A 22544-nucleotide genomic window follows, 5' to 3' on the forward strand; every position below is an offset into this window, starting at 1 on the left:
GGCACACTTGTACTGTGCCAGTAATTAGCCTTATCAGAAATGATTGCTGTACTCCACTATTTCCTACCTAGAATAATTAGCTTGTTCTGATTAGTCCAATTATAACGCAGCAGCTCTACAGGGTCCATTTACTGAGATCTACAACACAACTATACTGATTACTAAGAGAGATTCTGCACCTTTCTCCTTGTGCTGTTCAAATATGTAGAGAATAAATAAAATAGATAATAAATAAAAAGAATATATTGTGCTGAGTAATGAACGTGCCAAACTTCATTACATATACGGCTATGTTCACACAAAGTTTTATTGCATGTGGAAAACTCCTATGTGGTTTTTAAGAGAAATAGATATGATTTTCTTTTAACTGTTTCTTAGTTCTGACCCGGAATATGATGTGTTTTATATATATATATTGATTTATTTTTTATTTTTTTCATCATTATTATTATTTATTTTTCCATATCTATATAATTTTCTTGTTATCATTCTTTATTTTACCTCCACATTTTTGCAGCCCTTTGATTTCTATATTTTATTTCAAGACTGGTGATGAGTTCACATAAAATCTGCATCAAATAAGCAAAAAGTCAGACAGCAAAGTGGTTTTCCCATTGACCATAGAGTGACTGCAGACCGGGGGCAACCTGTGCGCCCGAGACATAAGGGGGCCCATTTATACCTCCAAAGCAGGGGCAATTTTTTATTTTTAGGAGCTCTTGGGCTGCAAAGGGCCCATATATTGTTCTTGCTCAGGGGCTATTTTCTGTCTGTGTCCGCCAGTGCTGCAGGCTTTCCTGCCAGAGCTGGACAATCCTTTTAAGGACGGGTTGACACTACCGTATTTTCAGTCCGTGAAAAACTGACCAATGTTATGCCATGGGGCAGTGCAGATGAGCGATTTTTTTCACTGACCGAACCTGTGTGTAAAAAAAATCGTAGCATGCGCTAGTTTCTTCCGTAAATGAGACTCGCCCATTCAAGTCCATGTAACTTGTGTTAGCGTATGTGCACACGGTGTCTTTTTCAGGTGGATTTCGGTCGGAAAAGAGCCCCATAAATTGAACATAATGCACAGCAATGTCAAACTCCACTCAGTTTCTACTCCAAAAACTCAGCAGAGTCTCAGGGGCCATCAGAAATCTGACGTAAACACCTTAATAAGCCACAGCATGTTAGCGCAATTCAGCAAATGTGCAAAAATATTGGGACTTTTGGTGTCTATAGGCCGGTCCTGGCCAATATGGGCATGACGTGGGAGGGCCGACAGTCAAATTCATCGTAAGTTATGCCGCTATAATGGCATGACTTACTCTACAAATGTACGCGTATATTTCTAGCAATGGCTCGCACTAGAAACCAGACATGCCCGATTCATGTACACGCACATTTCTGGCAACGGCTCGCGCCGAATACCAGACTTGCCCAGCCTGATTCAATTAGTGGGCCAGGGTACTCCATTGAGCGCCTTATTAAGACTGACGTCACCCTTTCAGTGTGAACAAACTCTTAAAAAGCAGCAACGTGCCAATTTTTGAGGTGATGAATTAATGGAAGCTGGAAAAAAAGCATATACACAAAAAAGAGCATCAAATTCCACAGCCAAATAAAACTTTTTTTTTATGCTTTTTGAAAAAAAAAACTCTGTGTTTTTTCCCCCATAAATCCAGAAGGAAAATGCAAAGTGTGACCAGGACTGTACAGGGTGTAATATGTGCATGCGGCTTTATTATAGACTTTATTATAACTTAGTGACCCCCCACACACAGTAACAGCCCAGCACAGGGCAGAGCAGCTCTGCGGCCTCCGCCAGCGCTATAGAAACAACAGGTGCAAAGCATTCTGCAGCCTGCCATCACCATAGCAACTGCAAGCTTCGCTGTCAGCGCAACCTAGCTTGCTAGGCGGTGTAAGACACGCCCTTCATGGCTTTTTATTGGCTATCCCTAAAGTCAATCACGTACTTCTAGTCTTCTATTGGCCAGGCGCGTCCCTGATATGGAGGTTTGTCTTAGCCGTAGCGGGGTTTATTTATTAATTTGAACGGCTGAGTGAAGTTGAGATAGTTCGGGCGCCGTCGGTTTATGCAGCGCAATATCGGTGCTGGTGTGAGTATCTGCTGGTGTCGGGACAGTGCTCAGCAGCGGCGCCGGTGTACAGCGGGTGTGTCACGTGTTTGTGTTTATTTCAGCGTCCATGGCTGCTGCAGGCGGTGGAGAGGTGTACCCGACCCTGTGGGGCTTCAGTCCTGCCTTAGATCTTCAGATGCAGTGTAAGTGAGACATCCCAGGCATGAGTGATGATCAGCCACCCTGCGGATCCTGTGTACTGGGGGCACCTACCAACCCGGAGGGGGCACACCCCCCCCCCCCCTGCCGACCCGGAGGGGGCACCCCCCCCCCCTGCCGACCCGGAGGGGGCACCCCCCCCCCCGCCGACCCGGAGGGGGCACCCCCCCCCCCGCCGACCCGGAGGGGGCACCCCCCCCTCCTGCCGACCCGGAGGGGGCACCCCCCCCCCTGCCGACCGGGAGGGGGCACACTCACAACCCCTACCGACTGGGAGGGGGCACACTCACAACCCCTACCGACCGGGAGGGGGCACACACGCAAACACCCCCCCCCCCCCCCCTTACCGACCCGGAGGGGGCACCTGCCCCCTCTACCTACCCGGACGAGGCACCCCCCTCTCTACCTACCCGGAGGGGGCACCCCCCCCCCCTCTCTACCTACCCGGAGGGGGCACCCCCCCCCCTCTCTACCTACCCGGAGGGGGCACCCCCCCCCCCTCTCTACCTACCCGGAGGGGGCACCCCCCCCCCTCTCTACCTACCCGGAGGGGGCACCCCCCCCTCTCTACCTACCCGGAGGGGGCACCCCCCCCTCTCTACCTACCCGGAGGGGGCACCCCCCCTCTCTACCTACCCGGAGGGGGCACCCCCCCCTCCCCGCCCATACCAACCTAGAGGGGGCACACCCCCCCCCCCCTCTTCCTCCCGTTCCACCACCAATCTGGAGGGGGCACACCTCCTTTTCTCTCTATCTCTATCTTGCCACTCTGGAGGGGGCACCCCCCCTTCCACCACCACTCTGCAGGGGGCACACCTCCCCCACCACCAATCTGGATGTATGCAACCCCCTCTTCCCCCACTGCCGGCAATCTGGTGGAGCGTTCGCACCCACCAATTTTCATTCTTCTTTGCAAGATTTCTGCTGGCTGTCAGTGAATGTAATTTTTTTTTCCCCTTTTAAATCGTGAGGTAGCAAACCCATCCATTTTCAGGAAGAGCACAACCTGTGTAGATCTGTAGTTTGTCAGTTGGGGGTCTGGATGCTGAGACCCCATATTAGTCACTGGACTGAGCCGGGTGACAAGCTCTCAGATGAGGCTCATGTTGGCGAGCCGGCTTTGGGCCTCATTCAGACACTGAGGATTCAAAGATTCAAAAAGTCAGTTTCATCAGCGTCTTGGATCAGAGTTTGGTCAGTTTTTACCATCAGTTTCTGCAATACTGGAGGTTTCTGAAGCTTTTATCATTGAAGACAACACTGCACACGGACAGCCTCTCCATGCTGTCTGCTTCTTATTTTTTTCATGAATCCTTAGACTTGCATTGTTGACTTTGTTCCATGACTTGGATCATAATCTGACAGGTCTTCGTGACTTTGTGCTGATCACTCGGTCTGAAAAGGACATGTGAGCTGCCCCATACACTACAATATTTAGGAGTACTAGCCGGGGAATAAACACAGAACTCGCGTCTGATTGAGGCCTTATCTAGAAGACTATGGCTGGGTGGTGTCCATGTGGATTTTGGTGTGAATCGCAACAAAGCTTCAGCAAGAACTAAAGTAAGGCCGGGTTCACATGGAGGAAGGTGATGGGTTTGATATACGAATCTCCCCCCCGCTTCCCTTTTTTTTTTTTTTTTTTCTGCAGCAAAACCTGATCTCTTGTCAGGAAAGAAGCTGCGTCAAAAACACAGGTTTTGGTGCGTTTTTCACGATCCCAGTTCAGCTTTGCTTCCACCACAGAAGCATGAACTCAGGTCACCAATGCAAGACATATGTGAAACCATATTAACCAGAATTACAAATGTAAAAGTGAGGGGAGGTGAATTGTTCAGGAATAGTTTAACTAAGACACTGGCAGTGCATTGAGTTTGTAGGACACTATTTATTTTCACACTATGGTCTGCCATTGAGTTGCACAGAGATTGAACAATACCTGTGGTCCACACAGGTGTGAAATTGAACAATCTCACACATAGCTCAGCCTTAATGTTCAACTCTCTTATGTAACGTGTTCCTGTTCTGATATTGTTATACAGGGATGAAGATTGAAGACCTTTTTGTGTTTTTATTGCATTACTGTATGGATCTATAGGGTTTGTAGCCACCAATACACCAATCATGTATTCGGCTGTGTGCCCACTATTTGTATTTTTAAGCGTTTCTGCAGCAGCAGTTCCGCTGCAGAAACGGTTAAACACATAGTAGAAGACCTGCCATGTTCCCCAATGTGCTGTGCACATGCTGCGGAAATTTCCCCTGCGGATTATCATTGCGGAAAAATCTGCAGCACTACCAATTATTTTGCGGAAGCGCGGCGTTTTCGTTGCCATTGACTTTCATTGGAACACATGGAATCTGCTTCACTGCATCTGTACATGCGAAATCCAAGCGTTTCAATGTGCTTATGGTACCCAGGCTTGGAGGAGAGGAGACTCTCCTCCGAACCCAGGTACCATAGTACCTGTAAAAAAATAAAAAAAATAAAAAAATTATAATCGCCTTCTGATGGCCCCCAGTGTCCTTATCGATGCGTCCTGGCTTGCCGGCAGCTCGCAATGGTCTAAAAGGACCTGACATGACATAATTATCATGTGATGGGTCATGCAACCACTGACGTCGGCGGTCGCGTGACTAGTCACATGACTAAATTACATCATGGCAGGTCCTTTTAGACCATCGCGAGCTGCCAGCAAGCCAGGATGCATCGCTAAGGACACCGGGGGCCATCAGAAGGTGAGTATAATGTATATTTTTTACCATTCTTTTACGGTCACACTATATATGCTGTTTGCATGGATTTATATAATGTGACCGAGTTGTCAAGCACTTTCCAAGTGATGCTAAAATCGCTTGGAAAGCGCTTGTCAACCCGCATGCGGAAATGCAAGTGAAGAACGCTTCAGATCCGCATGTCCCTGGCAGGAAAAATGCATGTACAATCCGCATGTACAATCCGCATGCTTTTTTTCTGCCAGGGAGATGCAGAAACGCTCAGGAAAAATCAGGAGCATTTCTGCATCGTGGGCACATAGCCTTACATTTATTTTTTTATTTTATTTTTTTTTTATTCCTAATGATTTGTTTTTACGCTTAGGTCTGCAGAATAGCCTTGAACATTTATCAACTTGTGATGATAACGATATACCTGAGCTGAATATTCTGCTGGTGGGATGTGGCGATGGGAGACATCTTCTAAAGACCATCTGCCAGGCACGTCGCTGGCCCCAGAGGAGGCTTAATGTAAGGATCTACTGCACAATATCTGCCCCATTGTCAGATTTTATTGTCTGTTTATAGGGGATTTCTGATTTCTAAAGTGGGGACAAATTGAAGGAAAAAAAACTCGCAGTTCTGACATTGTTTTTTTGGGAATTGTTTTTACGCTGTACATTGTATAGTAAAAAAATACCTCCACAAAACTATTCTGCTCATCAGTATGTTTACAGTGATGCCAAACATATCCAGTTTTTTTCTTTTTAGTGGTGAAATAAAATCAAGTTTTGAAGGGGAGTGAGGATGTGGCTTACGATGCACCGTAATGTCTTCATTTTCTGGTTGATGGAGCGGTCATGGCTTTTTGCAGGGCGAGACTACGTTTTTATTAATACCGTTTTGAGATATACAGTGGGGAAAATAAGTATTTGATACTCTGCCGATTTTGCAAGTTTTCCCACCTACAAAGAATGGAGAGGTCTGTATTTTTTATCGCAGGGACACTTCACCTGTGAGAGACAGTTCTAAAGATGAAAAAATAGAAAATCACATTGTATGATTTTTACATAATTAAATTGCATTTTATTGCATGAAATAAGTATTTGATCTACCAACCAGCAAGAATTCTGGCTCTTACAGACCTGTTAGTTTTTCTTTTATAAGTCCTCCTGCTCTGCACTCATTACCTGTATTAATTGCACCTGTTTGAACTCGTTCCCTGTATAAAAGACACCTGTCCACACACTCAGTCAATCAAACTCCAACCGCTCCACCATGGCCAAGACCAAAGAGCTGTCTAAGGACACCAGGGACAAAATTGTAGACCTGCACAAGGTTGGGATGGGCTACAGGACAATAGGTAAGTAGCTTGGTGAGAAGGCAACAACTGTTGGTGCAATTATTAGAAAATGGAAGAAACACAAGATAACTGTCAATCTTCCTCAGTCTGGGGCTCCATGTAAGATCTCGTCTGGTGGGGTAAGGATGATTCTGAGAGAGGTCAGGAATCTGCCCAGAACTAAACAGGATGACCTGGTCAATGACCTGAAGAGAGCTGGGACCACAGTCTCAAACATTACCATTAGTAACACACTACACCATCATGGATTAAAATCCTGCAGGACACGCAAGGTTTCCCTGCTCACGCTAGCACATGTCCAGGCCCTTTTGACGTTCGCCAATGACCATCTGGATGATCCAGGAGAGTCATGGGGAGAAGGTGATGTGGTCAGATGAGACCTAAATAGAACTTTTTGGTCTTAACTCCACTCGCCATGTGTGGAAGAATAAGAAAAATGAGTACAACCCCAAGAACACTGTCCCAACCATGAAGCTTGGTGGGGAAAACCCTCATACTTTGGGGTGCTTTTCTGCAAAGGGGACAGGCTGACTACCGTATTGAAGAGAGGATGGATGGGGTCATGTATCGTGAGATTTTGGCCAACAACCTCTTTCCATCAGTAAGAGCATTGAAGAGTGGGTTGTGGCTGGGTCTTCCAGCATGACAATGACCCGAAACACACAGCCAGGGCTACTAAGGAGTGGCTCCGTAAGAAGGATTTCAAGGTCCTGGAGTGGCCTAGCCAGTCTCCAGACCTGAACTCAATAGAAAATCTTTGGAGAGAGCTGAAACTCAATGTTGCCCTGAAACCTGAAAGATCTGGAGAGTATCTGTATGGAGGAGGGGGCCAAAATCCCTGCTGCAGTGTGTGCAAACCTGGTCAAGAACTACAGGAAACGTCTGACCTCTGTAATTGCAAGCAAAGGTTTCAGTACCAAATATTAAGGTCTGCTTTTCTATTGTATCAAATACTTATTTCATGCAATAAAATGCAAATTATGTAGAAATCATACAATGTGATTTTTCTGGTTTTTATTTTTAGATCCTGTCTCTCACGGGTGAAGTGTACCTGCGATAAAAATTACAGACCTCTCCATTCTTTGTAGGTGGGAAAACTTGCAAAATCGGCAGAGTATCAAATACTTATTTTCCCCACTGTATGACTTTTTTTTTTTTTTTTTTTTTTATCGCTTGTTACAGCGTTTTTTGTGGTATTGCAGTGACCAAAATGTCATTTTGGCGTCCTTGAATTTTTTTCCATTTGCGGAGTTTACTGATCGGGTTAAAGGGAATGTGTCACCCCCCCCCCCCCCTCCCAGGACTTATCAGACCTCTAATATGGGCATACAGGTGACAGAAACGTGAATCTATACCTACTTGTATGGCTCATAGCAGAGATCTGATTGCTTTGTAATAGCTTTTTAAAAAATCATCTTGCCTATGCTTGGTGTCCGGGGAACGCCAAGAAATCCTGCCTACTTAATTTCAATATCCCCCCCCCCACCCCCCTACATGTCACAGGGCTTTGTGACGTGCAGTTCCTATACCGGATCACCTGCGCAATTTACCTGGTATGCAAGGAGCGGTAATTCCGGCAGTCTGTGGAGCAGGGATCTTCTGCGCCGGCGAGTCGTGTATCTCGATATATCAGACTTTTCTGAACGTGGTAATACCACATGTACTTTTTTTTTTTTTTCTTTTTTTTTATATGGGAAAGGGGAGGTGATTTGAACTTTTATCTATTGATTTTATTTATTTTTATTACTTTTCACTGTATTTCAGTCCCCTTAGGGGACTTGAAGCTGCGATTGTCTGATCACTTGCACTATATACAGTAATACCACAGTATTGCTTTATATAGTAAAAATCACTGTTTCCTGTGAAGTCCGGCCACAGACAGAGTTTCAAAGGAGCTCTGTAATGACCAACGTGGAGGTCTTCAACAGTGGGGGGCTGTCATAACCCATAATCATGTATAATCCTTAAAAGTTTTTCTTGTGTAATATTAAAATAATTATTATAGCTCTGTATAAGTGCTGTTCTCCTGTTCTAGTTCTTCATCATTGAGAGTGACCTGGAGCTTCTCGCTCGACAAATATTATTTTTCACTTTAGCCCTGGAAAATCCAGAACAAATGGGTTTACAAGGTAAAATTTATGAAGGGGCCTTGCTGTCTACTCGTGTGATTTAGCGGATGTATACTTAGAATGGCCACGGGCCGAAATGTGCTCCCATGTTCTCCCAATAGTCAGTGCTGCAAACATGAGCACTAGCCAATCATAGACCGGGGGCGTGTCTCAGACTACCAATGCACCTATTAAATATGGTTTTTGGATTGGCCAGTTGCTTTAAGGGTTTTTTTTGTTTTTTTTTCTCCCCCTTCACAGGAAACTTGCATATGTCTGGCCTTTCAAAGAATCTAATATTTAACCCCTTCCCGCTGATGCCAATTTTTTTTTTTTCTTTTCTCCTTTCCTCGTCATGGCCTCCCTTTTTTGTACCATTTTTCAGATTATTTAATTTTTTTTTACATTCTTTTTTTTTTCAGTCCTCTTAGGGGACTATGCCTTTTGTTCTGCCTACAGGCCTCATAGGAGGTCATGGGTGGCATTGACAGGACGGTGGTGACCTTCAGCAGGCCCCTGTCCATCATGTCAACCCTTTGACACCCACGATCGCATCTGCAATGAGGGCCAGTGTGCACCTGCAGTTTGTCTATTTTAATTGGATCTAGATCCAGTCTCTGCTATGCAGCCGGTGTATATCGCAGATCAATCCTCCATGCACCTGACATAGGACTTAATATTATCAGATATGGGGTTGGAGGGGGGGGGGGGGAGAAATCCTTTGAATTGGAAACTCACTATGTAAACTTTACTAAAATCTGAATTGCAAATTTAGTTCTGTTTAGTGTTAAGTTGTGAAATATAAATTGCCTGTAATACTTTTCAATTGTGTAGCCTTTTTTTTTTTTTTTTTTTAGAGAAATGCGAAATCTTTCTTGAGCTGTTTGGTAATAGCATGGTCCGCAGTAAGACGGCGGCATACTTACGAGACAGATGTGAGCGGTTTATTAAATGCATCACAGACCCCGAGTACCAGCAGAGGATCCTCCCTTTGCTGAATATGACGTCTATCAAGGTAGGTCCATAGTAGATCTAGACCCGGACATGCTAACTTTCAATAAGTCGTGGATCAATGTGCCTAGGAATTGAGTTTGAGATCCAGATCGGCCAAGCTGTCCAAGTGGAGCATTGCAGGGCATTACTATAATGGTGAAATAAATGCTCCATAATCTGAGTAATACACCATGGTCGCTCCAATGAGTGCATTTAATGGGTTATTTCTATTATGTATCACGCCATCCTGCATCTATACTAGGAAATAAATGTATCACACTCCATTCTGTGCTTCCAGGTAATTTATGCTAATGTAATATAAATTAATGTATGGGAAAGGGCTCCCTTCTAGTTCACTTTTTGTTTGATCCTTATTTGCATCCTAATCACTTGTCTTTGCATAAAAGCTAAAAAAACAGTCTTTTTCTAGTTTTTAATTTGACACCATTACTGTTTTAGTTACTTATACTTTAGCACCATGATATTCCTCAGGACTTTAGTCATCATCACTGTCCCCATTGGGGCTCACAATCTAAATTCCCTATCAGGATGTCTTTGAGAGGAAACCAGAGAACCCGGAGGAAACTCATGCGGAAGATGCTATCTCCTTGCAGATGTTGTCCTTGGTGGGATTTGAACCCAGGACCCCAGCGCCTTAAAGCAAGACATGTCTTGTGTTAAATATGACTTGTCGTCTTTGTTTCTCTGAATTTGTTCGCGCATATTGATTGCGTCCATTGCTCCGCTCTTCTTACTATTGCAAACTAGTTTGTGCCTTTCATGAAGACTTTCATCTTCTCGTAAGAATGGACCAAATAGGCTTTCACCAGTGCCAAATGGGGCGTTATTTCTTTAGCACGTCCAGTATGACTATGGATCAGTACAGGCTAAATATTTAATACTGATAACTCAACCTTACCGGTGTAATTAATGTACTGATGAGGTCTATGCACACTGTTCAGTTTTGGCTAAAAGTCTAGACTGACAGTTTTTGCTTTTCACACATTTTGCTGCTTGTTTTTTAAATACTTTAGTTTTAAGTTACTGATACACAATGATAAACATTTTAGATTTTTACTGACCAATGCATAAAGTTTATGTAAAGACCCAGTATTTATAGAGTTGACTCTTGCTTCTCCAGACTTCTGCCCTTCACCCCTCGGCAGCTGGATATCGGCTTCTGGGCCAAATCCTGATTGTAATCTTTGCTTGGAGTTTATCACATTTTCTGTTTTGTTCTCCTGCTTTTTGAGGATTGACCTCAGGTTCTCAATGGGATTGAGATCTGGAGGGTTTCCCAGCCATGGATCCAACACTTCAATGTTTTGTTCACCGAACCACTGGGTTATTACTTTTGCCTTGTGACATGGTCTCCATCATGTTGGAAAAAACATCATCATCAAATTGCTCCTGGGTGACTGGGAGGTGTTTCTCTTGGATGTTTAGATCCCATTCTTTATCCATGGCTATGTTTTTAGGCAAAATTGTGAGTGAGCCCCCTCCATTGATGAAAAGCCCTCACGCATGAATGGTCTTAGGATGCTTTACTGTTGGATGACACAGGACTCGCCTTCTCTTCTTCGGTCAATCAGTCTTCCAGATTCCCCAAACAGTCTGAAGGGGCTTCATCAGAGGATTTTCCTGATGAAGCCTCATTCAGACTGTTTTTAATATGTTGATTGTACCTTCCGAATTGTAAAGTGCTGCTGAAAATCTGCAGCTCATGGGTAAGACTCAAAGACTGAAACATGTTTTCATCCGCCAAATGTCCATATTGTTTACAGAGCATTTTTCTACTACTGTGGAACTTTCTCAAGTCAAAATCCGTCATAAAACTTTTTTGAACTTGCATGGGTAATTCTTAGCAAAAAAAAGTTTAATATTTGTTGCTTTTCACTTTTGGGAGAATTTGCCCAGGGCTGTGGAGTCGGTATAAAATGGACTAACTCCGATTCCTAAAATCTATAATAAATTGGGTACAGTAGTTCAATGCAGTTTGTGGGGAATATTTTTTCATAAGCATTTGAGAAAGTTATGAAATGTCCTATAAATGTCTATCCTATTCCTGATCTAAGGGTCTAGACTTTTAGCTGAGATGAATCTGTGCTACAGTAAATTTATCACTTAAACATGAGCCATGTATGAGGGAGTTGGTGTAATGGAAATTGAGGAGTTGGAGGTTTGGCTTACCGACTCCACAGCCCTGCATTCACCTCACATGAAGATAGTCTATGGGCAGAGGCTTAGAAATGATTCTAGTCTTGACTTCTACAGGTCAGATGAAAGAGCCCAAAATACAAGAATTCAATTTTGTATTTCTAAAGAATACAACTTCTTGGTATTCCTAAATGAGGGTTATTGGAACAAGATTTCAGAAATCTTCTTGAAGACCCCTACAGTCTGTATCCTATCTAACCTACGATGGTGATAACTGAGAGCTACGAAATGTACGGTTTAACACCAGCGCACTTGATTGTTTGTCTGTGACCTTCACGGTCAGATAGACCATTGCCATGTGCTCAGAAGACATTTTAGCTGCAGTCATTTGATCAGTCACTTCAAGGCAGGTTTCATGGTTTTTGTTTTTTCTTTAAAGGGTTATTCCTAAAAGAACTAATCTCTCCATACGATGGTCAAAAACTTACTGATCACTGTGGGTCTGTCTGGTGAGAACCCCTGGAGATCCCAAGAACAGGGCTTTGCAGAGCCACATCATGATTGGAGCAGATTTGCACATGCTCTATCCAATGTCTATGGGATGCAGAAAAAGCCGAGCTCTGTAGTTGTCTTTCTTCTGCAGCCCCATAGATATTGAATGGAGTGGAGGTTGAGTGTGTGCACCTCCTCTCCATTCATGATGGGACTGCAGGTTGAAGGACCTTCTTCTCAGGACTGTTGGGATTCCAGTGATTGGTCTTGGGAATAACCTTTTCACTTTAAACTGATCTTGACCCATTTTGTTAAAAAAAGCAAAGATGCAATAGAAAAATATAGTAATGATCCTTGAATAACAGTCCATGAAGACGCTAAGGATTGTTTCCTTGTGGACTGGGGTAAGGAAGAAGTCAATTGTGGATGGTGTTGGCCAGGAAAGGTTAATGCGCTTTGATTTACATTATAGTTTTGTTCTTCTTTTTCTCTGTACAGTTTAAAGAAAGGGATGAGTTGGAATATATCTTTAAGTTCTGGCAAACATCCGAGGCGAAGCTCTTTCCTATCGAGAGGTATTGGGATGTGAAGAACCGTCAACTTTTGGGCAAACGCTACGACTCTAGGAGAGGATCCTATGACTGGGATTTAAATATGAAGCTGCATGACCGGGGGGTGAGTGCTGCTTTAATGTTTGGCCCTGTTGTCTGCTAGTTCACTTATCCAAGTTGCCCCCCAGACACTTCTACATGGGGAGAAGGGTGGCAGCTGCTGCCGGTTGCCTCCGTCGGCAGCTGATCCCCATGAAATTCTACTTGTCTGATCCTCCTTCCTCTCGTCATCTGACGGTTGAAAGTTTTATAGCTAACCCACAGATAAGGGCATTGACCGTATGAGGCCATCTTTACACAATAATGTGAAAAGTCACCTTTACAATGTATTCATTGCTGTAGACATGTCTTTCAGGCGGCGGTGATTGGTGCCGCTGAGTACAATCGCTGGAGAGAGAAGGGTATTGCGTTTATGATACGTGAAGGAATCTATGATGTCCCTAATAAAACTCTGGCTTCTCATATGACTGTGACACACGTGAGTATTCGGATATGGTCACCTCTACCCCCGGTGCTGTATGTAGATGTGTCCTTGCATGTAATATGATGTCACACATCAGACAGGACAGGTAAAAAGCCTACAAGACCCTTATGGACATTATTTAGAATAATTTTAATGTCCTAAAAATGTCTTTCCTTTCAGTGATTAAAGATATTCTTTAATCTGAAGATGACGTATTGTTAATAGCACGTTTGTGTTAAAGGGTCTTGGCAAGTTCTCGCTTCTATAGTGGACCATTGATCCTTCGAATAAGATCCGACCTCCAATGATCAGCAGGTTTTCACCCATCTTGTGGATAACTGTGCCGTTTAAAAATAATATATATTTTTTTACCGAGTTATTCCCATGTTAGAAACATTGTAAATTCCTGATCCTGTAAACTTATAAAGGTGGTGTTTTGGGTTTTTTCTTTTGCTATGGTCAGAAAATAACATCCAAAGTTTTTAATTAAGTAAAAAAAAAATAAAAAAAAAAAAAAAAATGTATTTTATTCCATTCAAGTGTGTTGCTTAACTCCACCGCAGCCCCTTTCCAGAGTCGTAATAAAGCCCCTTGTATTTCTGGAGTCCTTATCAGTTTTGTGATTAGATGGATTTATTTGGAGACCTGGATCTTTCCAGAGACCAAATTATCTTCATTGACTGGGAAAACGAAGCTGATTATCAGGACACTTCAGCGGCTCTGTGGGGCACATTAAGCCGTAGTAGCTTGTTTATCTGCTGCACTAAATATATCGCACTTTGCATTCATTTGACTGATTGCTGGGAGTCGTGAGGATACAGACGTGCCAGATTTTCCAGCGTGCTCCCGTGAATCTGAGCGGACTTGTCTCCATCTCTTGAGGGGACCTTTTATATGCATCATTAAGAATGTCCTGGGCATGATCGCCTGTACCAGGATGGCTGCAGTCTTACCTTCTTATTCTTGCACTTCTATATTCCAGGGGTGAGACATTTTGTGTAGCCTGGTATGTCTAGATACAAGTATGGGTTTTATACCCCCTGACCTGCAGTAACAGTATATACTCACCTACAGGACCCCTGCCATTCCAAAACCTCTACCCATGTCCTCTTGTGGCTTGAACCGGCACATGACCACTCTTATCAATCTGTGGCCACACTGGTGACAAAATAATCACCACTGCGGCCACTCATCTGCTGTAGTGGTTATGTGTTAGCCAACTCAGAAGAGCTGGTCTTTTTTGCTCTCTTGAAATCTTGCTAATCACTGCGGCTTCATTAGTAAGTCTATTTGTTTCATCACTCTCTCGGCGGTACACAGACCAATTGACTATTGAGCTCCTGCACCTCTCTGTACACAGCTTATGCAGGAGCTGCACTTTCCACTCGGTCTCATTTAGAAACCTTCTTCTTGGTTCCTAGAGATGCGGGAAGGTACAAGCTCGAGGATACTGGGGGGATATTACCACCGGTCCTTACATAGCGTATGGGATCGAAACGGAAGAGGAGAGCTTGTTGAAAACTGCTAATGGTGTGTATACAAAGGTAGGACATGGTTTCTATACATAATATATTTTGTATTTTATATTATGCCTTCATCTATCTTTTTCTTTATGTAGGATTACTTTACTAAAATACTAAAAACCCTATAATTTGTGAAACCATGCAATTAAATGCTTTTACGGAAATAGAAGAAAAATACATAAAATGTAGTTAATTCCGAAGTACCTTATTAATTTCCAAATCGGACTAGATAAAACAAGCATAATTTGCTAATAGAATTTTTTTTTTTTCCCCCGTTCTTGGTCAACCCCTTTTGGCATGTGACATACAAGTCTGGTGTAGGTGTATGGAGTCAGGGCAGGTGCTGGCTGTGTCATACATACAGCAGCGATTGGAGCATTAAGTGTTATGATCCCAGTGGGGTTCCCAGTTCTCCCCCAAGGACCTAAAACATTGGGCCAGTCCGCATATAGCTATTTAGAATGTCTTGCAGAATCGTAAGACTCCACATAAAGAAGGAAAACATGATTTATTACCTTTATGGTCGCTCTATTCAGTTTACTAAGCACTGATGACTCTTCCCGTACCACCGATCATGCGATCTCCGTGAGGAAGTAGGAGCTGATGGGTCTTAAAAATTAAAAAAATTCAGATCAGCTGTGCTGAATTGTCCCTGTTACAGGGGCTAATATGCCAGCCCCAGTTACCGAGGAAATCTGCCATAAAAATGTATTTTAAATAGTGAAATGCTTTTCATGACCTGATCTGATCAGGAGGTACAATGTGTGAACTAGATGCACATGTCTGATGCATAAACATCTCTACGGAAAAAGAGTCACATTTTTTTAACCCCTTCATGACCTAGGGTGTACTAGTACACCCCAGGTCATCACCCCAAGTTCAGCGCGTGCTCCGGCGCTGAGCCCGCACTGAACCAGGCACAAGTCGGCTGATTTATATACCCGTGGCTGTTAACCAGTTAAATGCTGCTGTCAATCTCTGATAGCAGCTTTTAACATCACTGTATTGGAAGCTTTGCATTAGCCCCGCCCATCGGTGACCCCGTCACAAGATCGTGGGTCACTGATGGGTTGACATGACAACCCGGGCTCTGCAGCAGACCCCTGTGGTTGTCATGTCCTGATTGCTAAGAGCGCCACCCAGTGGTCGGCGTTCATAGCAAGTGAGCATTTCTGCTGCATACAGGCGATCTGCTCGTTGCCTGTATGTAGTAGCAGAGGCGATCGGACAAGTGCTGCTTCTAGTCTCCTATGGAGACTATTGCAGAAAGGAGAGTGTAAAAATGGAAATGGTGCCCCTTTTTTTTTTTTTTTTTTTTTTTTTTCCCCACCACTTAAATAAAAAAGAACCTATACATGTTTGGTGTCTACAAACTCATAATGACCTGGAGAATAATAATGGCTGGTCAGTTTTGGCAATCAGTGAACGTGGTGAAAAAAAACAACTGGTATTGCAGTTTTTATTTATTTTTTTTTTTTTTCAATGCACTTGGATTTTTTTTCCTGTTTTCCAGTACACGATATGGTAAAACCAGTGATGGCGTTCAAAGGTAAAACTTATCCTGCAAAAAATAAGCCCTCACACCGCCATATTGACAGAAAAATAAAAAAAGGTTATGGCTCTGGGAAGAAGGGGGGCAAAAAATTAAAATACAAAACCAGAAAATCACAAGCTCATTAAGGGTTAAAAATTTATCTTGTAATTGTGCTCCTGCAGGGTCATACAAAAAAATACTTTTTTTTGGGGGGGGTTTCCCCAAATACGATAGATAGATTAGTGCCTCGTCACGAATGGGAAGATGGCTTGGTATTGAACTGCTTAAAGAAGCTTTTACCAGGACGACCCCTGTCCTTATGTGTCAACGTAGTTTTGGGAGCCTCGCTTTTAATATTGCAACAGATTGATTTCCAATCGTAATGTAGAACTATTCCCAGCATGTCCTGACAGCCACTTCTTTACACATATTGGATCAACTACTTGCTTAAAAAGGCAGTATTCCAGCTAATGTGGCATGACTCCTGATTTGGATGTGGCGTAATGAATCACATTGGGATTTATGGGTCCTCGTGTAAAGAATTTCTAGTCCTTTTTTTTTTTTTTTTTTTTTTTTTTTTTTTTTTTTTTTTTTTTGTTCTTTCCAAATATGCAGACGTGCTGCTGATTTTTGCACTTTTCTTGTATTTTCCCACAGACTGCTCAAGATTTGTCTCAATACAACATCACATCAATGTTTCATGAATTGATGACGGGACAGAAATACTCTGCGCCTACACCTGACGAAGAGAAGAATGCAGAAGGGAGAGCCTGTAACTTTCCGTCCAGTCCTGCCGGCCCATCTACTATCCGAGAAGAGGATGAAGATGAGGAGCAAAGGAATGAAGATGTGGAGGATGAGAAGCGTGGGGACGCTGCAAGTAAGGCCCATATCAGATTATTCTAAAGCAAAGACTATGTAACTCCTGTGTACAGGAACTGAGCTTTACACTTGATTTTCTAGATTATCTCCAGGTAGACAATGTGGTGATACATCTTCTACCTCTTAGCTGGGTGAATGATCTTCATCGCAAGAGCAAATTCCTTAATCTGTTCAACATCGTCTCTTTCTCCTGCAGGTAATATACCGAGCTGATGTTGTTATAAAAGTGGATATTCTAGATATAGATTGGTGGGGGGTCAGACCGGTGATTGTCAGAATTGACCCCCAAATACTGCTGATATGTGGGACAGCCAGCGATCTACCATTTCTAGATTATCCAATTATGATGTGATGTGTAACTAGTCTGTCAAACTTTACATAGTCTCCCTACAGTCCAGAATTGTTAAAAATCCTACAAACTTGTAGAATGCATCCCTTTTTGTTTCAGCATGGTTCACCACCTGACTACAGACTACAAGCTGATCACCGCCAGGAAAGCGACTCTCATCATAGAATTAACAAAGTAAGTTTATTTTACGTGTCCTGGGATGAGATATTGTAGGGGCTCATTCTGCGGTCAGATTTGTGGAGGTGGTCATAAAATACATGCTGCCTCCTGGTGCACACTTTTGCCGTGCAGCATTGGGATCCCAAGAAGGGCAACATAATCATACAGTTCGTTCTCTCCAGGTACAACAATCTCCAGGTGACACTGATGGGTCAGTTTTATTCCAAAGAAATTGACCGAGGTTTGAGATTGTGATCCATTTGGAGTAAATCTCTAAGTAGCACAATACATAAGATGACTACAAAATAAGACCTGCATGAGGATGATAAAAATGAAGATACCAGGAGTATCTTTTAAATGGAGTCAAAATGACTGTTCAAACCAAGCACAGGTGCTCATTGCTCCCTTGGCATATGCCTACATGTTTTCCATCTATCTACGCCTTCTGAGATGAATGGAAAAACGAGTAGTTGGCTAGGTCACGAGTGCATGGAGCACCTGTGCTTGGTTTGTACAGTCATTTTGTGCTGACACTACTTCACAATCCTGTTGATGTTTTCTAACTCTTTCCTCTTACTGCTTATTTCCAAAGCAGTTGACCCGGGATAAAAAAAAAAAATCTGCACTACATGGCTTCTTATATTTCCCATGTAGAGCAATGGACTTCATAAGCCAAACTGGTTTTCGAGTTTGTATTTTGTTCCTAGGTACATGGTGGATCTCCATGCGGACAGGGTGAAAAGCTATATATCTATAATAACCAAAGTTGCGGAGGAAGCCGGATTTGTGGCCACTGAAAACATAGACTGGAAGAGAGATTATGTTGCCACGTTTGAACGCCCGGACGACCGTGACGAAGACCAGAAAGCGGCATAAAAGCATCTCATGCCAACATGAACTTTCCAAACTACTACTCCATCCTGATGTACCGATGTATTGTTGCTAGAGCAGAGCGTCATATTATATTGCCACACACCAAAGATATTTGCTGGCCATCTTATAGCTGTAGATATGTACAGTGACTTTGAGGCAGTTCCTCTGTAAGTACTGACATATTGAATATCCTGTCCATCTGCAGGTACCATGTTGGCCAGCAGGAGCAGCCAAGAAGATAAATGGCCTTAGATGTCTTTCCTGGGAAAACCTCTTTATGTCAAATGAGTGTTCTTGACAGAAAGGGCTACCAATCACTGAGTAACTCCATCCACTGCACTCCTAAGCCTCCACTAACAATCCGTCATATATGGCCCACAATGCCCAGACTTGATTGTTCATCCCCTGACTTGAACTTACAGCCTCATAGGCATCTATAAATCTGTATGTTCAGGTCCGCAGACCTATGGTCAGTTGTTGCGTTGCAATCTTTTCATGGACCATAAAATGTGGCTGACTTGTACTGATTTCTATCCTAAAAACTTTAGATCAATGTGCAGAGAACATAGTCAACATGACCTCTAACTTTAAAGATCCAACTTAAGATGTCCATTCACGTCCAACAATTTGACCATATTGTCGGAAAAGGTCTCCATCAGTGGTCTCCATCAGTGGTCTCCATCAGTGGTCTCCATCAGTGGTCTCCATCAGTGGTCTCCATTTCTGCTGGAGATCAGTTCACTGGATATTGGCCTACTGGAAGCAAAAGCATTTGTGGAAGGTCACCGGTGAGTCCACTTTTTTCCATGTCACAGGCTGGCACATGGATAGGTAGATCTGCTCTACTTTCTCAGGATCCTGGGGGTCTCAACCCCCTAGACTCCCATGAGTTTGATGTGTGGGACAGGACACATCTCCAGATTTTGATTGGAGCTCTGCTTCTATATTCATCGTAATTTTCAGTTTTTCATTCGTTCTTCTGTATAGAAATGTTTAGTATGACAACCCACAGCAGGAGCCGGCTGTAATCTTTCTGTGGATTGCATATATTACTAAGGTTTATACTAACTGACAATATTTATCTCGTTATTTATTTTTTTTTTTTATTTAAATAGTTCCTTTTTCAAGTTTTAAGCAATAAAATATAATTAATGTGAACCATTCATACAATGTGTACACTGTCTCCATCCAAATCGTTTAAATTTCTTAAAAGGGATCTATCTTTACTTTAGAATCTATGAATAAATGCATCTTAAACCTGATGAGGCTGGTGTAATTATTTCAAATATCCCTGTCCAGAATGGCTGTATAATCCTGATATAGAAATGAGTACTTTGAGACCAGCGAACTGAAACTAGAGATCTCATGAGTCCCAGTGTATGCAGTCTTTGCCCATCCAGCTTGACTGAGAGCTGCAGCTTGTACTGAGCAGTGTGAGATTCCATCAGGGAGGAGGGACGCTGAGGAACTGTCAGGCTAGGTGGGTGAGTTCAAACTTTCAGAAAGAATAGTACAGTCATTCTAACATGGATTTTCATTGGAACTACAGCAGTCTCATCAATTACAAGATCTATGTATCCAGTTGAATTGGAAAATCTGGTCATGGATCAGTTTTGAATAGTCAATTACATTTTCACTACCCCACCCCTAAGTTAATTACATTTTGTTAAATAGAACATGACTTCACCATACTAATGTGGTGAAAGTCACCAGGTATTAGTGATACGGAATAGCATGCAAACTTGTGTTCTGTCATCAGACACAATGGAGCATTTTACAATTTATCCTTTCCTCCTGTATGGTGGCTATAAACAAAGTGTTAGAATGCACAAATCACCTGAGTATAATCTTAAGGTCTTGACACTGAGGGAGGCAAAGAAAAAACCTAAGTAAGAGGCTGATTGCACCATCTTAGGAGAAAAAAAATTCCTTCCCGACTCCACATATGGCAATTTGGACGTTTATCCTCGGAACTTGTCCATCACAAAATCTAGAAACGCGTCTAGGTCCTGCTTGTAATATCGAGAGAGATTTTATGTGTGTATATATACAACCCCTGGCAAAAATTTATGGAATCACCGGGCTCAGAGGATGTTCATTCAGTTGTTTTAATGTTGTTGAAAAAAAGCAGATCACAGACATGGCACAAAACTAAAGTCATTTCAAATGGCAACTTTAGGGCTTTAAGAAACACTAAAAGAAATCAAGATAACAAATGTGGTATTCAGTAGGGGTAATTTTTTTTCAGACCAAGCTGAGGGAAAAAATTATGGAATCATGAAAAACAAACACACAAAAGAACACTCCAATACATCACTAGTATTTTGTTGCACCACCTCTGGCTTTAATAACAGCTTGGAGTCTCTGAGGCATGGACTTAATGAGTGACAAACAGTACTCTTCATCAATCTGGCGCCAACTTTCTCTGATTGCTGTTGCCAGATCAGCTTTGCAGGTTGGAGCCTTGTCATCGACCATTTTCTTCAACTTCCACCAAAGATTTTCAATTGGATTGAGATCTGGACTATTTGCAGGCCATGACATTGACCTTATGTGTCTTCTTTCAAGAAATGTTTTTGCTCTATGGCAGGATGCATTATCATCTTGAAAAATTATGTCATCATCCCCAAACAGCCTTTCAATTGATGGGATAAGAAAACTGTCCAAAATATCTATGTAAACTTGGGCATTTATTGAGGATGTACTGACAGCCATCTCCCCAGTGCCTTTACCTGACATGCAGCCCCATATCATCAATGACTGTGGAAATTTGCATGTTCTCTTCATGCAGTCATCTTTATAAATCTCATTGGAACGGTACCAAACAAAAGTTCCAGCATCATCACCTTGCCCAATGCAGATTTGCGATTCATCACTGAATATGACTTTCATCCAGTCATCCACAGTCCACGATTGCTTTTCCTTAGCCCATTGTAACCTTGTTTTTTTCTGTTTAGGTATTAATGATGGCTTATGTTTAGCTTTTCTGTATGTCAATCCCATTTCCTTTAGGCGGTTTCTTACAGTTCGGTCACAGACATTGACTGACTCTAGTTTCCTCCCATTCGTTCCTCATTTGTTTTCTTGTGCATTTCCTCAACCATTACAATATCATGTGGCAGAGTTCCTGTCTCACTGCTCTTACCGTAAAGAATATGCGTCTGTTCCTTCATCTACGCCAGTGTTTCCCAAACTCAAGTCCTCAGGGCCCCAATACATCATGGTGTCAGGATTTCCTTCGTGTTTCTTAGGGCTTCTGATGCCTTGATAGTTTTGCATCGGTGATGGAACTATAAAGGGAATATTAACACCATCATGTATTGGGGCCCTGAGGACTTGCGTTTGGGAAATGCTGCTCTAGACATAGACTGAGCCCTCTTGGTCTTCTTGGTTTTAAAGTCCCTTAATAACCTTGGCCATCCTTTTCTTCACCCGCTCTAGTTTAGCAATTTCCTCATAGACCAGAGACCAAAATTGTACGTAGTATTCGAAGTGTATGTTGCACAGAATTCAAAACCTATACATTTTCTAGTCCTGGTTTGACGCTTTATTTTTTATTTTTTTGGAGGTTTTTATTTCCTGAAGCAGTTTTGAAAGAGGTGCACATAGTTTTGCCTGTATATGTCAGTAGTTCAGGCACACTTAAAGGGGTATTTCCATCTCCAAGATCCCAATGTATAATAATATTAGCAAATACCTCCAATTAGAAACGAAGGATAGTTATTCTGATTGGCTATGTTGCTTACCCCATGTGCAGGTCATTGCAGTGACTCTGGTATCCATGTTTATGACCACTCATATAGTGAGTTAATCAGCTGTTGGTTGTAAACATGGATACCTAAGCTCCTGCAATATCCTGCACAGGGGGTAAGCAACATAGTGAATCAGAAGTATACTACACTTCTAATTTTAGTCATTTGCTAATATTACACCTACTCCATTTTGGGATATGATTTTGTAGATGGAAATATGCCTTTAAGCTATGTTCTTGTCATGAGCATCTATAGTGGCTTGCGGAAGTATTCAAAACACGC

At 42.7% G+C, this 22544-nt stretch overlaps 1 protein-coding gene across 1 annotated transcript; it reads left to right on the forward strand.

Annotated features, from left to right (window-relative positions):
- The first annotated feature begins 1995 nt into the window (after nucleotides 1–1995).
- Nucleotides 1996–19675, forward strand: DNAAF3 (dynein axonemal assembly factor 3). Its single transcript, XM_073657777.1, has 12 exons — nucleotides 1996–2108; nucleotides 2192–2272; nucleotides 5389–5534; nucleotides 8402–8495; nucleotides 9332–9489; nucleotides 12615–12791; nucleotides 13083–13205; nucleotides 14612–14734; nucleotides 16905–17127; nucleotides 17211–17325; nucleotides 17578–17652; nucleotides 18345–19675. The coding sequence occupies exons 2-12, from the start codon at nucleotides 2197–2199 to the stop codon at nucleotides 18511–18513; spliced, it is 1479 nt and encodes a 492-aa protein (XP_073513878.1). The 5' UTR covers nucleotides 1996–2108; nucleotides 2192–2196; the 3' UTR covers nucleotides 18514–19675.
- The last annotated feature ends 2869 nt before the right edge of the window (nucleotides 19676–22544 follow it).

This window comes from Phyllobates terribilis, unplaced genomic scaffold (assembly GCF_046119375.1).
Source record: "Phyllobates terribilis strain yellow unplaced genomic scaffold, ASM4611937v1 Scaffold_12__6_contigs__length_324123572, whole genome shotgun sequence".
NCBI lineage: Eukaryota > Metazoa > Chordata > Amphibia > Anura > Dendrobatidae > Phyllobates > Phyllobates terribilis.